Genomic DNA, 17,500 nt, shown 5'->3' with positions numbered 1-17,500 from the left:
ATAGATTATGCATTGTCATCTGGTAAAATATTTATGAATCTTATATAATTAGGAAAATGTCTCTTACAGTCTGGATAAATAGTCTAAAAAAAAAAAAAAGCTTACTGAAAGGAATTAGTGACGTCAAGGATGAATGTCCTAGGGCAGCATTTGATTTAGCAATTGGTGTTCATGAAAATGGCGTTAACTGACGATTGGATGAAAACTGGTCACACGTTTCTGTTTTCTCTTCTGACGTCGCTCCTCCATCGTCACTGTTTCTTTTCTGACGTTGCTTTCAGACAAGGCTTATTTATCATAAAATTTCACAACACATGATTGTCGCATGCACCTGATTGGCTGGCTGTCAATATAATGGATGAATTTTGCTTGAACTCTTTCCCAAATAATAACGTTTTTTGATGTTGCCTGAGGTATTAGCATGCCTTCCTTTCCTAGGCTGTAAACCAATTTGTTGTTCCAGATGTTCACCCATAAAGTAATCAACAGCCTGAGGTATTGGCATGTCCAATACAGCTGAAGTTCTCCCAGATGAAGTCTCTTTTTTGGGTGTGAGGTCCCTAGAGTTGTATAGGGTAAATAATACAGTATGCAGTTATTTGGAATACACACAGTACATTTCATGTGTGTTCTGTGTCTACAACAAAATGTAGAATGACAGGAAAAGTGAGGCAAGAAATGTTGAACACATAACTAAAACAGAATTTTTTTCATGTTATAGTTAAAATTAATTAAATGTTGACTTGAAATGTGTAATGTGTGAAGACTGAAGTTCAAATATCAAACACTTTCACAAAAGGTATAACAAAACAAGTGTACCTTTATTGAAGAATATAACCAAAGAAAAAGAAATTATTCAATTTACATGTTGCTGTCAGCATGTAAAAACTGAAGTCCATTTATCAAGTGCATGGGTGAGTTAAAGGTAAGAAAGTCTCTAAATCAAGAGGTTTTAAGTTTGATCCCGGGTCTTCAACACATTTTCCGTTTTGAGTAGTGAACTGCTATTATTACTATCATATAATAAAAACATACATTTGATTTGAGTCTGTAACACCCGTTGTACATTTTTGCTACCTGTAAAAGTTAGGATAAAACTGAATACAAAAACACTCTCAGTCACATTCACGTAGTACAACGAACTTGCCTCTCCCTCTATGAGTTGATGATGTTTATCTCCATTCTTTTCACAAGAGCAGTGATGACCACAGTTGGTGCTGTGATTGATGCATGTTCGGAAGTATTTTGTTCTACTGGCAATCAAAGATACAATACCCCGTGACCGCTATCAGACTATAATGCACCATTTCCGCTTTGACAACAAAGAAATCTGTGCAAAACATGTGAAAAACAACAGGTGTGCATCTGCAATACTACTCCTTATTTAAGAAAAGATCCCAGTCGTCCCATGGGAGAAAAACTTTGAAACTGTGGTCATAAAGCTGTTTCTGGACAAAGGCAGAACCGTAACAACTGACAACTTCATGTCGCTTTCGCTGGCTAATAAACTACTGCACTGCAACACAACTCTGCTTGGCACCATTAAGTGGGATGGGATCTTCCACCTGCAGCTAAAGTCACTTCAGTACACGTGCAATTCCCCACGCTAGTGTTTAGGTCTGGCAGTACTATGCTGACAGTGTATGTGGCCAAAAAGAAGTTTGTCTGCATTCCCAGTACCATGCACCATAACATGGAGAATGTTTTTTTTTTTTTCTTCTTCTCTTCAATCTTGTCCAATGTTCAAATGACATAGCGTTTTCAAATAATGGCATTTTCATTCGTGGAAGTTTGTGTACGTGCATGAGAGAGACAGAGTGGTTACTGAATATAAAGTAAACACTTTCACAAAGGTATAACAAAACAAGTGCACTTTTATTCAAGAATAAATCTGAATTAAAAAAATTCAGTATAACAAGAAACCAAGAAGACATGGTTCACCAGCATTTGAGTGTCTGCTTTTATCCCTTCAGCGATATCTTTTACAAGTAGCAAAACTTTTTTATTATAATAGTAATAACAACAGCAGCTCACTACTCATAATGGTAAATGCGGGGAAGACCCGGGATCAAATACGCAACCTCTTGATTGAGAAGCAGCCATTCTTAACCTCTACACTAACCACTTAATTGATATTTGCACTTTGGTTTTTACATATTGACAGCAACATGTAAATTGAATGATTTCTTTTTTACTTCGGTTATATTCTTGAATAAATGTGCACTTGTTTTGTTATACCTTTTGTAAAAGTGTTTATTTGATATTTGGACTTCAGTCTTAACACATTAATTTTTACTATAACATGAAAAAAAAAAATCTGTTTTAGTTATGTGTTCAACATTTCTTGCCTTGTATTTCCTGTCATCTTACATTCACCCAGATTGTTGTAGAAATGGAACACACATGAAATGTATGTATTCCAAATAACATTATTTACCCTATACAACTCTAGGCACCTCATACCCAGATAAGCAGACCTGAGCTGGGGGAAATTCAGCTGCATCGGTAGGGGATAGGATAGCAGGCTGCTTGTTCTGATTGACACATTTGCAAAACAAAGACGCTGCTGACGAGGTGCGAGGAAATTTAAGGTGGCCTGGGATTATGACTTTTTTTGTAAGCTTCATGGATTCTAGTCTTAATTATGACATTATCACCAACTCCATTTACAGAAATATAGCCTAATCCAATTTACAGAATGAGCATTGTGTCAATGCGGTTCCTTTCATCATGAAATATGCACACATAAACACTTAATTTGTGGATTTCAGATTTTCAGCAGGTTTGAGGCTAAAAAGACTGTCTGTTTTAATAATCAGTTGGCCGGCTCCTTTTCAGTGGACACGCTCGTACAGCTGTGGGGAGTTAGTGGAGTAATTTGGGTGAGACGCACCTGCATGTGAAGGTGCGGTCTTTCTCAATTGCTTCATCGGCTTCCTGTGATTGATATGCTGCTCCCACAGAGCCTTTAAAACGAGCCGGCACTGGACAAGAGGGAGAAGAAATGGAAAAGAACAAAAGAGCAGAGGTTAAAGGATGGAGAAACAGGCAGGAGCGGTAGTAAGTCGGTGCTTAGAGAGAAGCAGTTAGACGGGAATGGTGTCCCAGGAGGCAGCATGTGGCCAGTTCTCAGGAGGGGACATGAGGATTGCTCCTTCTGAGTAACCAGGAACAGGAGTGAGCGTTACGCTCTGGAGTGTCCTCTCACCGGTGGGAGCCAACTATCTGCAGCTTTGGGAGGATGACGTGGGAGCAGGGTCCTGTGGCTCCCTGTGGAAGCCCGTAGATCAGGCAGCAGGGACACGGGCTAGATGTGGATGATGTCTGCACTTGTTGGTGGATGTCTCTCCATTTTGCAAGATCTGAGTAGGATAAGCCAGAGAGGCTTTGGTTTTAGAAGTGAAGCACTGAGGATAAGAATTTAAAGAAGGACATTTTCATGGATTATTTATTTATTAACATTTGAGCACTTCTCTTTAGGAACACTGGATTTTGTTTTAATAAAATCACTGAGCACTTGGCACCTTCCCCTTGCTTCGGGTGTGTTTTGTACTCATCTTCCATGCTCATCTCGATTACGATAGTGATGGTGTCTTGTTCAAGAGGCTCCCAAAAGTGAAGAGGGAGCAAGGAGCTGACCCACACAGTCGCAATACTTTAAATACAAGTGTATTTTTTGGAAGTGTTAGCTTTCATCTGTAAATAAATGTAAATAATATCATATGCTATAAAAAAATTTTTATATTAATGACTTGTTCTAATACCACTTACTTTTACAGACACATTCATTTTGTATAATATAATTACTCAGGTTTTAAAATCTTGACTGACTCACTCACTCACTGACCATTCAATATTTCCCATTTACTTAAAGAGCTGAAATTAAGTACAATGGTACATCTAGGTCAGTAGGTATTCGCTAAGAAAGGACAATTAGATATATCAGTGTTTAGGGGTAACTCCCCATTGAAAAACTAAATGCCCCAGAATCTCAAAAATGCTTTGACATGACACATTTGATTAAAATTTGGTGATGTTATAGACAAAAAGAAAATCAGTCAACTGTTTTGTTTTTTAAGTTGTTGATATTTATTAATATCATGCTAACTTACATGCTCTTCACTGAGAGTGTGCTTTAAGCAGATGAAGGTTGCAGAAGACATGATTTACGGCCCATGTGAATAGTACTACTAACCAGTTGGGTGGATGGATAACTGAAGATAAGGAGGTGGTGTCCTGGACAGGAAAAAGAAGACATGATCACGTTGTGAAATGGAAAGAGAGAGTTTGTCAAAGTTTAAGGAAGATGCAAAGTGCAGTGGTTAGCAAGCTCTGTTTTTTGCTGTTGATTACTGGCACCCTTAGATGTCGTTCTCATGTTGTTTATCTGTTCTACTCTATCAATCTCCAGCCTCTCAGTCATGGTGTTAAATCAGTCCCCAGAATCCTCATTAAGGCAGAAACATTTGTCTTAGGTAGTGGCTTTCTAATTTTTACTTAAATTGTCCATACTCCCCTCTCTTTATGTTAATACATCAGAGTAACACATAGGGTACCTGCACTTAATATACTGTATACATTTACATTTGCCCACTTTAAAGGGGGCTACATGCAACACAAAAGAAATAACTATGCTTGAGTGCATTAACATCTGCCCACTTTAAAGGGGGCCACATACAACACAAAAAGCAACAGTATACTTGAGTTAATAGCATAAACATCTAATAATGATGATAATATATATTCAAATTTAACACTATTCCTACTGATTACCTGTTTCATTTCGAAAGAATACACTTTCCTTTAAAACTTTTTTTTTTGCAGTGACCATCGACAAAAGCCAAGTCACTAGGAAAAGCAGACAAAATTAGTAATTGATGTAATTCTATAGTGTTTTACTCAAAGACAATTGTGTTTAGCATGTTCAAGAGTAAGAAGCTTCAGTAATTCCGCTAGTAAATAAATAAATGCAGATTATTCTGTTAGTGCTGTTTCCTGTTTCTAAAGTTCCAACGTTTTTGACCTGTTTTATTGTATTTGATTGTAAATTGTGTGCGTGGGCACTTTATATTTTTCTTTATATTTAAATGTATTTTTTTACAGGAAGGCGACACCATTAACACAGATGTTACTTGTCCTGGTGCAACTTTAGCTTTGGCTTTGATCTATCTGAAAACAAATAACAGGTATATTTTTTAATGTTTAGAACATTTTCCTTGTTTTTGTATTATTGAAAATGTGTTTTTTACCATTGTAAAAGTCCACAGTAAGAAAAATATTGATAAAAAATTGATATATCTTAAGTAGTGATGAGCAAACTCTGCGGTGTTCTCTTCACCTCGAGTTAGTAGAAATCACGGAAGTATTCACGAATATCGCTGAACTTGGCAAAATGCATTGAAATCAATGAGGATGGACTAACTCAAGTAGATTTGACTGAATTATAATGGTGTAATTATCTTTAAAGTATTCCTGAGATCTAGGGAAACATCTGCCAACTATACTAGACCGATTATTGTGGCTAAAAAGGCGACCTGAGCTGTGCAGCAGCAGCGCCAACCACTACTCCACCATGCCTCACTGAGATCAAAGAAAAAAGAACACAGGTGAAGATGCTCAAACGTATATTTCATCAAAACAAAAAGGAAATGCCAAAATCATAGTCAACAGTCAGAAGAAATATGTAGGTCATTTTGTGTAGATTTACATGAGAAACTATTGCTTTGTGTGCTTTTTAGAAAACAACCTGGCAACAGTTCATTATTATTATTTCATAGAGTCTCCTGTTTTTTTGTGGTTGCATCAGGCTCTTTCAAAGTTTGTTTTCATTCTGTCTTTCATTTCTTTCTGCCCTACGCATGCATAGGGCACACACCTCCTTCTCTTACATTTACGTGGAACTCGAAGCTTGACCTGCATATTTGCCATCAAGTAGAGTTAACTCATTTATGCTGTATATGTTTCATAAAAATAAAATTTGAGAAACTGCCTTATTTACTTACATGATAAGCTCCTTAAATTGAGTTAATCTACTGTGGACAATATTAATGTGCCTTTATCGCTTTCCATTTTACAGCATTTCATTCATTACATTTATATAGCGCTTTTCTCAGTACTCAAAGCGCTATCCACACAGGGAGGAACCGGGAAGCGAACCCACAATCTTCCACAGTCTCCTTACTGCAAAGCATTTGTTCTTATGGAAAATGTAAAAAAAAACTGGTATGAATACTGAAGCTGTAGTAGTTTACCAGCTGCTTTAGCACCTTTGGTTTCCATGAAGTCTGCGTGTTCTGTTTATATCTGCATGAGTTTTCTCTGCCAACCACGAGTTTCTCCCTGTATTCAAATCTGCAGTGTATCAGCCAGTAGACTAGCGATACTGTGAGCGCAACTGTGTGCTCTTCATAGTACCAGCCACTGCATGACCATGCCTCAGTGAGATCAAAATAAGAAAGAACTCAGTGAAAGATGTGGAACCTTCATAACCAGTCTGTAGTGCAAGTGATCAGCATTATATATCCGGAGGGTGGATTCATCCAGTGTTGGCAGTTACAACTTTGTAGGGTGTTGCATTGGACTCACAAAGCATTATGGAATGCTGAAAAAAAAAAAGTTCTCCTTAACCAGCCGAATTATCAGTAGATAATTTGTTGAACAAGGGCGAATGCAGCTAATCTTGAGCTTTAGTTAATTATGCTACATAAAGTAGTTACACATCATACTTGGTCTATTATGGAGAAATTCAATTAGTATGAGTACTTTACATTTTATATTTTCTTTTGAGATATTTTGATTTTCTTGCGTACAATTTTAAAGATTTGTTCAAACCCAGTGATGGAATAATCATATTCAAACTTGGTGATCAGCACTAGTAGAAACAATATTAAAATCGTGAATGTCGTCCTTGGTCATTGCTAAATGTTTTATTCAACCATTGTACAATAAGTGCTTTTCTTTTATTTGTTAAAATAAACCTCAGCAGACCCCCGTGTCCCTGTGTTAGGATGTAACAGGTTGGATAATGACTGACTGACTGACTTTCAGTCATCCCAGTTGCTGCATATTTTCTACTTTTAAGTTAAGATTTCATTTTTTATTATTACTTTTCATATCTCCATATAGTTACAGTTGGTATTTTTGCATCTGCCTAAAAGTATGTAGTACAAAGCTTCAGTGGAACTATGATAAATGCCTAGTAGACTCATTATTTAGTGATGGAAAACATTTTCCAGGTTGATTTACCAATAAGCCCAATTTAATTTAAAAATTAAGTTTTGTAAAAATTAAGTATTGTTTCAAATTCAAAATTAGTCATTTGGGCCAGGGATATTGTTTTCTTTTTAATGTCACTACTTCATTCCCTTAAATACTCTTGTCTTGTTTTACGGTGTTGTTTCTAGTTAAATATGCTTTTGATTTCAAGTTTAATAGAAGTTTATCTGCATGAATCAGGATTTTTTTGTAGAAGTTATAAGGTATATATTTACAAATCTTAAGACATTCTATGATTTGTATAGTATGAGCTACAAGGTGAAATTCGAAAGACTTATACTCCATGTGATGTGTAGTGTATTCCAAGAGAGGAAAATGTGGAGGAACATTTTAATGTTTCTTATTATTTTTAGTAGTAGGATTTTGTACCGTGTTATCCATTATTGCTTGACTTTTCACTACATTTATTATTTTTACAAAGAGTTTGTCATCCTTAAAAATTGCTCTTGCATATTCTGTGCTATAGTAATAAACTTTTCTTATCATGTCGTTTTTCCCTTTTTTCTCGAATTAATGCACTTGTACAGTATTTTTGAGATATTTGTTATACTATGGGTAGTGATTTTGTTGCTGCTACTTTAACAGAGATAAATGGCTCCAGAACAAGTACTACTACTAATACATCAAACTTTGTAATCCATTACTAGACAACCTTGTTTATATTTATGTGCCATAAACTCAGCAAGAGTCATGTTGGTTAAACTGTTTTTTTCTTCCAAAAGTGGTCTTATGGTGCTTAAAAATGAATTGAATCATGGTGCATTCATTCTCACTCTGCTTAACACAAAAATGAGCAATTAAGTAAACCATATAAATAACTGCACAAAATTAAACGACAAAAGGGAGAATTTTAAAAATGTATGCATCCATTCATTGTTTTACTTGTTTATCCAGTTCAAGGAAGCAGAAACTGCTCTCCTCAGGGCACACTTGCACACATGGTGACTTTAACTAATACTGGATCAATTAAGACTCTCATTCCTGTCTTTGAGATGTTAGAGAAAGAAACAACACAGACATGGGGGTAATTTGTAAACTTCTTACAGGTAATGTCTTGGCCAGAATGCAAACCCAAGACTATGGAACTATGAGGCAACTAGGCTAACCAGTATTCCACCATGCCACACATCCAGTCTTCTGAAAAATAATACGCGATCGAAAAATCACTAGCTATGTTACCCAGGTTTTCCCTGGAAATCAGTGAGCCTCAGTTATTGTGTTGTTGATTAATTGGGTGTATCAGAAGTACTATGTAACAAAGTACGTTTCTATATATATAATGTTTGTTTTATTTATTTATTTATTTATTTATTTATTTTACTATGAGCTAATAATGATTCACTTGATCTGCTTACTACTGAACATGCTACAAAACTGTCCTTAGTGGTGTTGGTATGAAAGAGATTACAGCAGAACTCTGTATTAAATTAGGATATTTGGTAATGTTACAATGGTGACATAACGTTGATATATTTAAAGCATAAAACTGCTAAAAAAATCTCGACTTTCCATTAGGATCAAAGCTTAAAATTAGTACTGCTTCAGTATACAGAGGATTTGAATAAATCTACCGAATAAAAAGTTACTTTTACTCAGTCAGAAGCACCTTCTCATTCTCTTTTCACATTCTGAGAATGCAGCTTTAGAAAAAATCTTGATTCAGCTGTTCAGTTGTGGCATGGTTCCATTGGTTAATTTGCTGTGTGCTATTTTTTTATTCTTTTTTTTTTTTTAACTTCAAAAAACAGTGACTGTTGATTAGTATTGCAAACCTAATGACAATATGGAGATGGACAGCTATGTTGTCTTTTTAAAAAACACAAGGCTTTGCTCTGTTAAAAAATGTAGTGCAATCAGTTAATTCTTAAATTTATTGTCACCTATGGCGGACACAGTAAAATGAAGTGCATGATGACCAAGTGCCTCATACTGCCACTGTCCAATCACCCAAATCTCACTTTGTAGGTTATGTCAAATGTAACATTGCAGTAGGTAATTATATGCAAAACACCTAAGTTTCGTTTTGAATACATTACATTTTGCATGCAAGACTGCAATAGCAGTACAGTGGAACCACGGGTCACGACCGTAATTCATTCCAAAACTCTGGTCGCAACCCAATTTGGTCGTGACCCGAACTAATCTCCCCCATAGGATTGTACAGTGCATCCGGAAAGTATTCACAGCGCATCACTTTTTCCACCTTGTTATGTTACAGCCTTATTCCAAAATGGATTAAATTAATTTTTTTCCTCAGAATTCTACACACACCCCATAATGACAACGTGAAAAAAGTTTACTTGAGGTTTTTGCAGATTTATTAAAAATAAAAAAATTGAGAAAGCACATGTACATAAGTATTCACAGCCTTTGCCGTGAAGCTCGAAATTGAGCTCAGGTGCATCCTGTTTCCCCTGATCATCCTTGAGATGTTTCTGCAGCTTAATTGGAGTCCACCTGTGGTAAATTCAGTTGACTGGACATGATTTGGAAAGGCACACACCTGTCTATATAAGGTCCCACAGTTGACAGTTCATGTCAGAGCACAAACCAAGCATGAAGTCAAAGGAATTGTCTGTAGACCTCTGAGACAGGATTGTCTCGAGGCACAAATCTGGGGAAGGTTACAGAAAAATTTCTGCTGCTTTGAAGGTCCCAATGAGCACAGTGGCTTCCATCATCCGTAAGTGGAAAAAGTTCGAAACCACCAGGACTCTTCCTAGAGCTGGCCGGCCATCTAAACTGAGCGATCGGGGGAGAAAGGCCTTAATCAGGGAGGTGACCAAGAACCTGATGGTCACTCTGTCAGAGCTCCAGAGGTCCTCTGTGGAGAGAGGAGAATCTTCCAGAAGGACAACCATCTCTGCAGGAATCCACCAATCAGGCCTGTATGGTAGAGTGGCCAGATGGAAGCCACTCCTTAGTAAAAGGCACATGGCAGCCTGCCTGGAGTTTGCCAAAAGGCACCTGAAGAACTCTCAGACCATGAGAGAAAATTCTCTGGTCTGATGAGACAAAGATTGAACTCTTTGGTGTGAATGCCAGGCATCACATTTGGAGGAAACCTGGCACCATCCCTACAGTGAAGAATGGTGGTGGCAGCATCATGCTGTGGGGATGTTTTTCAGTGGCAGGAACTGGGAGACTAGTCAGGATAAAGGGAAAGATGACTGCAGCAATGTACAGAGACATCCTGGATGAAAACCTGCTCCAAAGCGCTCTTGACCTCAGACTGGGGTGACGGTTCATCTTTCAGCAGAACAACGACCCTAAGCACACAGCCAAGATATCAAAGGAGTGGCTTCAGGACAACTCTGAATGTCCTTGAGTGGTCCAGCCAGAGCCCAGACTTGAATCCGATTGAACATCTCTGGAGAGATCTTAAAATGGCTGTGCACCGACGCTTCCCATCCAACCTGATGGAGCTTGAGAGGTGCTGCAAAGAGGAATGGGCGAAACTGGCCAAGGATAGGTGTGCCAAGCTTGTGGCATCATAGTCAAAAAGACTTGAGGCTGTAATTGCTGCCAAAGGTGCATTGACAAAGTATTGAGCAAAGGCTGTGAATACTTATGTACATGTGCTTTCTCAATTTTTTTATTTTTAATAAATTTGCAAAAACCTCAAGTAAACTTTTTTCACGTTGTCATTATGGGGTGTTGTGTGTAGAATTCTGAGGAAAAAAATTAATTTAATCCATTTTGGAATAAGGCTGTAACATAACAAAAGGTGGAAAAAGTGATACGCTGTGAATACTTTCCGGATGCACTGTATGTAAATACAATTAATCCATTCCAGACCGTACGAAACTTGAACAGAAAAAACTAACATTGCAAGAGTTCACGCTACAGCCTTACAAACCACTCACTGTAAACAGTTTTTTTTAATGAGTTTTAAGCACAGTGAAAAAAATGAACATTTGAAAAATCCTTAATTTATACAAAAACTAACCATAAACAACCAAGAAAACTAACCTTGCATGAGTCGAGTTCTGGCATGAAAAAACTGAGCAGGAAGCTGGGTGGAGAGGAGATTACAGTTTTGAGGTAAAAGTCCCTCTGCGCGATGCACGTCTGACCGAGAACAATGTACTGTACAGGGAGAGACTGAACACGTGCGGAAATCATCGGCGCATACGAACCGGAAGGGAAACTGGCTTGTTCGTCACCTAAGTGTGTGGTCATGAACAGATGCAAAAGTTTGGCGAACTTTTTTGGTTGTAACCCGATTTGTACGTGTTCAGAGACGTTCGTGACCCGAGGTTCCACTGTACTTGCTAAAATCAAATATTTGGATTTGGTAAATTTTTTTTTTTTTTGGGTAGGTGGTAGGGCTTGTAGAGAGAGAAAATAAGAGATAGCTCTTTAAGGGTTTAGCAGCACTACATATGCTCATTTTGACAGCATATTTCTCAGTAAAGTGCCTGGATTGGAATTAACGGTTAGAAAAGTGTTTTCTGTAAATCTATCATGTATAAACATAATCCAAGGTGAGACAAAAACACTTACTGTAAGGTATTTAAACTTTGTGAGTTCTGGCTGATGGAAGTTGTAGTTGCCATTTTCCACAAGGTTTCAGATCAGATTGGGTGTGGGGAAGGTAATATATATTAAATAGCTTTCATAATAGAACTGTTCTGTGTAATTGACTATAGTCATAACCATGGTGGTTTTCTATATGGACAAGTTTTACCCCTAAACATTATTATATCAAAATGTTCTTTCTTAGTTGATACTTAATTCCTTAGATGTAGTATCCTGCCAAATTTAAGCTTTTTTAGCAAAACAGGAAATAGCGATTTTGTTAATGAATGAATTAGGGAATCAGTCAACTTTGTATTATATATACAGTCATGCACTGACCATTTGACCATTTATCAGTCACAAACTGTACAAATCATTGAATTCAAGGAGTTTGTGGATCTGTTTTGGGTCACCAGTATACACACTTTAACCACCATTACAGAGTAGCACAAACCAATATTTGGCTCTCGGTGGCTTTTTGATGCAACACTCAGGTGTTATCATTCCTCTCACCTCCTTTCTGTGCTCCTGAAGCTCCATGGAGAAATCGCTTGTTGTTCATGTATCAGTGCTTTGTGGTGTTTGTTTGCTCACAGGGAAAACTCATTGTTAATTTGTTGTTAGATATCCATCCATCCATCCATTTTCCAACCCGCTGAATCCGAACACAGGGTCACGGGGGTCTGCTGGAGCCAATCCCAGCCAACACAGGGCACAAGGCAGGAACCAATCCCGGGCAGGGTGCCAACCCACCGCAGGACACACACAAACACACCCACACACCAAGCACACACTAGGGCCAATTTAGAATCACCAAGCCACCTAACCTGCATGTCTTTGGACTGTGGGAGGAAACCCACGGTAGACACAGGGAGAACATGCAAACTCCACGCAGGGAGGACCCGGGAAGCGAACCCGGGTCCCCAGGTCTCCCAACTGCGAGGCAGCAGCGCTACCCACTGCGCCACCGTGCCGCCCTATTGGTTACTTAAAATGTTCCCAATGTTTTATGAGATCTGCTTTCAGATTTTTGGTAGTGTGTTGTGGGAATTATTACAGTTGGCTTAAGTACATCTAAAAATGACTGGAAATGTTGCGAAGGAATTAATGTCAATTAGTTATTACATGTAAATCAACTTTAAAAATATCCCTGAAATGTTTGTGATTATTTTTTTAACATTAATTATTTTTACACTTCAGTTATTTATTATTTCTTGGCTGATATCTGTATCTATGGGAACTTGCATCTTTTGAGAGATACAGATGGTTACATTTTTTTTTCCCCAAATGGAGCACAGGCAGATGAAGTGATTTGTATTGGGTCACAAAGAATTTGAACCCACAACTTCAGCATTTGAAGTCCAAAGCCTTAGCCACTACACCAAGCTAAAATTTTGACGTTCTTTGTGTTTCAGGCTAAATCTTAATACCATTTTTTAGCTCTTTCATTGCCAAATTTACTTTGACATATATGTTTCATTTATATCTTTAAACCTACATTCATAAAGGTAAATATAATATGTGTAAGCTTACTTTAAGCTATTCATCATATTCAGCCATAATCTCAAATTGTTATTTTAACATTTTCTTAATCTTTTTCTCTTACAATGCAGGTCAATTGCTGAATGGCTACGTGCACCAGACACTTTGTTCCTGTTGGATTTCATTAAGCCAGAATTTCTTCTCCTCAGGGTACTTGATGTAATAATGTATATCATGTTGCAGAAACTGGAAGATACTATGGCACAGAAGTTAGAATTCCAGTCTATTTATTGTTAAATGATGTCATTTTCTCATTGTGTTAGTGTGGGGTTTTCCAAATATGCGCAGGTTATGTTAATTGACAATTTTTAGTAGGCCTACCATGAATGATTGTCAAGCTATGTCTGTGTAGTGTGATGGAATGGAGTCTGTCCTGGATTCAGTTCCACTTTGTTCTTCATTTTGAAAGAATAGGTTTCAGCCTCCGTGACCCTGATATAATGGGTTATGTGTTAGTAAATGTATGAATTAAAGGGTTCAAGTAAATAATTCTAAAATTGGTACTGTAATAAAAGGGTTCAAAGCAAAATATCCCTTGGTACAGAATACAGAGGCAATGTTGAGATTTTATTCTGTCCATTACAGTCAGATGTTTAATTTTTAAGACCATATAATTTTTTGTTGTCATAAATATTGTAATAAAAATACATTGCCTGTGCATAAAACATGTCACAATATTTTATTCTGAAATTTTTTGCAACCAAGTCTCTGCAAAAATTCCTTACTGTTAAATTTGTGAGGTTAAAAGTCTGTTGTGCTTTTTTTTCCCGTTTCATTTTACATTTGCAATTCAAAGGCAATGAATTTTTTTCTTCGTGCATTTTACAAACTCATTGTGGGAGGTTAAGCTTATTATAAGTTTATTTTGTTTTATTATTATTCTTTTAGACATTTGCAAGATGTCTTATCATGTGGGATGAAATTGTTCCAGATTCAGAATGGGTCAACAGCAATGTGCCCCAAGTAAGTTTTATATTGTCAGTCTTTAATTGAAAAAAGTGCATTTTTCTGAATACAAGGTTTATTTTCTAATTCATCCTTTAAAATTTATTAGGTAGGCAATTTTAAACTAAAGCAATACTGTATGACGCTTGTTAAACTGAAAAATAAAATTGGAATGCTTTACAGTGTGATGAGCGTCCTACTGATTAGGGCTGTCTCAATAAAATATTTCATTTTAGAGATTTGTATGTACAGTATATGACTGAATTTGAAAAGTTGTTAGAATTTTATTGACTACAACAACTATTAGGAAAAGCAGCAATGTTCCATTTTCCCAAAAAAGCATTTTATTAGACTTGCTGGCAGATTCAGTCATTGTATAGAGCCCCTGGAGCAATTTTCAAGTTAAGGGCCTTGACCAAGGGTCCAACGGAGCAAGATTCCATCTGGCAGTAACAGAACTTGAACAATCAACTTTTCAGACTGGCTTTAAGCGAGATAAGTATTTGTTTGATTTCAACCTGAAAAATAATTTAGCCTAGGACTGAATTAGAATTATACAAAGCTGAGTGTGAGATAATCTAGGCACTAATAAGTTAGCAATATCAAAGTCAAGTGCATTGCAGCAGTCTGTTTATTTTTATTTTTTGTTCCGACTGACTGCCAAAATGGAAGATTAAGACTTTTAACGCTAGTCTTACCAGAGCCTAGGAAAAAATTCGTAGATCCATCCCACCTTAAATCGCTTCACACCTCTCCATCAGCGTCTTTTGTCCTGTAATTGTGTTGATAAGCAGCAAGCAGACTACTATCACATCCCCCCAACGCCTCACAGTTTTCTCAGCTCAAGTCTGTTTACCTTCGTGTCAGTTGCTTAGAGTTGTATAGAGTGGGAAGTCAAGCAAAATGACACCTTTTATAAATAGTATATGGTTATTTGGAACACATGCATTTCATGTGTGTTCCATGTCTACAGCAATCTATATAAACACATCGTTAAAACAGAAACGTTTTTCATGTTTTAGCAATAATTAACAAAATGTAGACATGACGTGTTTAATGTGTGAAGCTTGAAATTCAAATATCAAATAAACACTTTTCACAAAAGGTACAAATATAACAGAAAAAGTGCGCTTCTATTCAAGAATATAACTGCAGAAAATGAAACCCACGTTAGGGTGCAACATTCACACCGATTTGATACGATCACTTTGGTGGCGCAACGGTAACAACTGTTGATTGGTAATCCAAACTTCACGGGTTTGACCCCGGACGACTCCGTTTTGAGAAGTGAGCTGCTCTTATTCTTACTATCTTAGAAAAAAAACATACATTTGATTTGAGTGTGTAACGGCCTGTGTAAATTTATGATACTTGTAAAGGTTAGCTTTGTTTATTTTTATTTTTTTTATTCAGTTTTATTCTCTCAGTCGCGTTCACAACTGTAAGCAACTGACACGCAGGTAAACAGACTTGGGCTGAGAAAACTGTGAGACGGTGGGGGGATGTGATAGTAGGCTGCTTGTTGCTTATCGACACATTTACAGGACAAAAGACGCTGATGGAGAGGTGCAAAGCGATTTAAGGTGGGACGGATCTATGAGTTTTTTCGTAGGCTTTGGTAATTCTAGTGTTAAGTCTAAAGGAAAATGAGGAGGACTTTTACAAGAAAGTGACAAGAGATTTTGTGGAGAAGGATAGGCGCGTGGACTTCATTAACAAATAAAGGTAAGACCATAAACAGTTTTCAATTTTGTAAAAAAAATGGGATCAGACTAAGTTAAAACCCAATATTTAAAACTATATTTTGACCTTAAAATATTCTTTTGTTTTTCTTGTTATCCTTTTGTTGAGGAATCTGTATAAAAATTGATTAAAGCATCAGAATTAAAAGCTTTTAAAAACAACTAAATATTTCAATTAAGGTCAAAAATTGAAATCCATTTTTTTTGTACACCATTCTATACTTTGATTTGTATACTGAACTAGCAAAATACCCGCGCTTCGCAGCGGAGAAGTAGTGTGTTAAAGAGGTTATGTAAACATATATATATACAGGTACTCGTCGACATACGACCTATGCAAGTTACGACTGTTCGACTTTACGACGCGTTTGACTGTTTCCCCTGCCAGCTGTTGGCAGCGCCAGTTTCCCGCACTCTCAAGTCTCGCTACGCAGCAGTAAAAATATACGCAGCAGTGTTGCCCCACGTGTGTTTGTGTCTTGTTATTTTGGCAATTTTCGATAATAATATAACCCTAACATATAACCCTATAATATTAACACTAATAGCAGCTTTCTACTCAAAACGGCAAACTTGAGAAGCTGCCAGCATCAAACCCAGAAGCTCTTGATTGGGCAGTTCTTAGGATTGCACTACGCAAGCAGTCGCATCAACTGCTTACCGCAACCTGCTTTCTTTTTTCTTCTTGAATAAAAGCGCACTTGTTCTGTTATACTCGTACTTGTGAAAGTGTTTATTTGATATTTGGACTTCAGGCTTCACACCAGTCATTCTCAGTCACACACACCACTCACATCCACATCCACAGTTATCCCAGTCTCGTTCGTGCACAAGTTTTATATACAATCATCACATTCAAATGTTAACAGTTCCCACACACAACTGCTGACTCCCAATCAAGAGCTTCTGGGTTCGATGCTAGCAGCTTCTCGAGTTTACCGCTTTGAGTAGAGAGCTGCTGTTATTGTTAATATTATACAATAAAAACATACATTTGATTTACGTCTGTAACAACCGCTGTAAATTTATAGTGCTTGTCAAAGTTAGCGTTCACACTCGCCCCGATATGACACTGCTCTTTTCAAATAAAGACGCGCTATAACAGAGGTGAACTCAGATCAGAGAAAACAGAAGCCCTCCCCGCAAGAAATGTCGACTCACAGTGTATGAATGGCGTATGGAAGAAGTGTGTTAAGCGTTATGTGAATACTTTTGCTGGATTTAACAGTGAACAAGAACTTGATGAGATTCGTGAAGAAATAGTGAAACTGTCAAAAGACCTTTCATTGGAATGTGAAATGGAAGATGTCGAGGAGTTGCTAGACCGGGAATCAGGTGAACTTATGAATGAAGAGCTGATAGAATTGGAAGAAGAAAGAGTGGCGGAAGAAGAAACAAGAGAATTGGAGTAAGACGAAGAGGAGGAGGTGCCACAAACAGTGTTCACCACAAAGGGATTGTCAGAAGATGTATCT

The 17,500-nt window shown here is 37.3% G+C and overlaps 1 protein-coding gene across 3 annotated transcripts in view; it reads left to right on the top strand.

Annotated features, from left to right (window-relative positions):
* Positions 1 to 17,500, top strand: part of anapc1 (anaphase promoting complex subunit 1) — a 299,392-nt gene that overhangs the window by 203,467 nt on the left and 78,425 nt on the right. For all 3 annotated transcript variants that reach the window (XM_051925424.1, XM_051925423.1, XM_051925425.1), the window contains exons 32-34: positions 5,104 to 5,186; positions 13,410 to 13,488; positions 14,227 to 14,301. In XM_051925424.1, coding sequence (XP_051781384.1) covers positions 5,104 to 5,186; positions 13,410 to 13,488; positions 14,227 to 14,301 — 237 coding nt within the window. The remainder of the gene's footprint in view (positions 1 to 5,103; positions 5,187 to 13,409; positions 13,489 to 14,226; positions 14,302 to 17,500) is intronic.

This window comes from Erpetoichthys calabaricus, chromosome 3 (genome assembly GCF_900747795.2).
Source record: "Erpetoichthys calabaricus chromosome 3, fErpCal1.3, whole genome shotgun sequence".
In the NCBI taxonomy this organism is placed as follows: Eukaryota; Metazoa; Chordata; class Cladistia; order Polypteriformes; family Polypteridae; genus Erpetoichthys; species Erpetoichthys calabaricus.
Note: the sequence above shows the minus strand (reverse complement) of the source record. Positions and strands in the feature narration are given on the sequence as shown.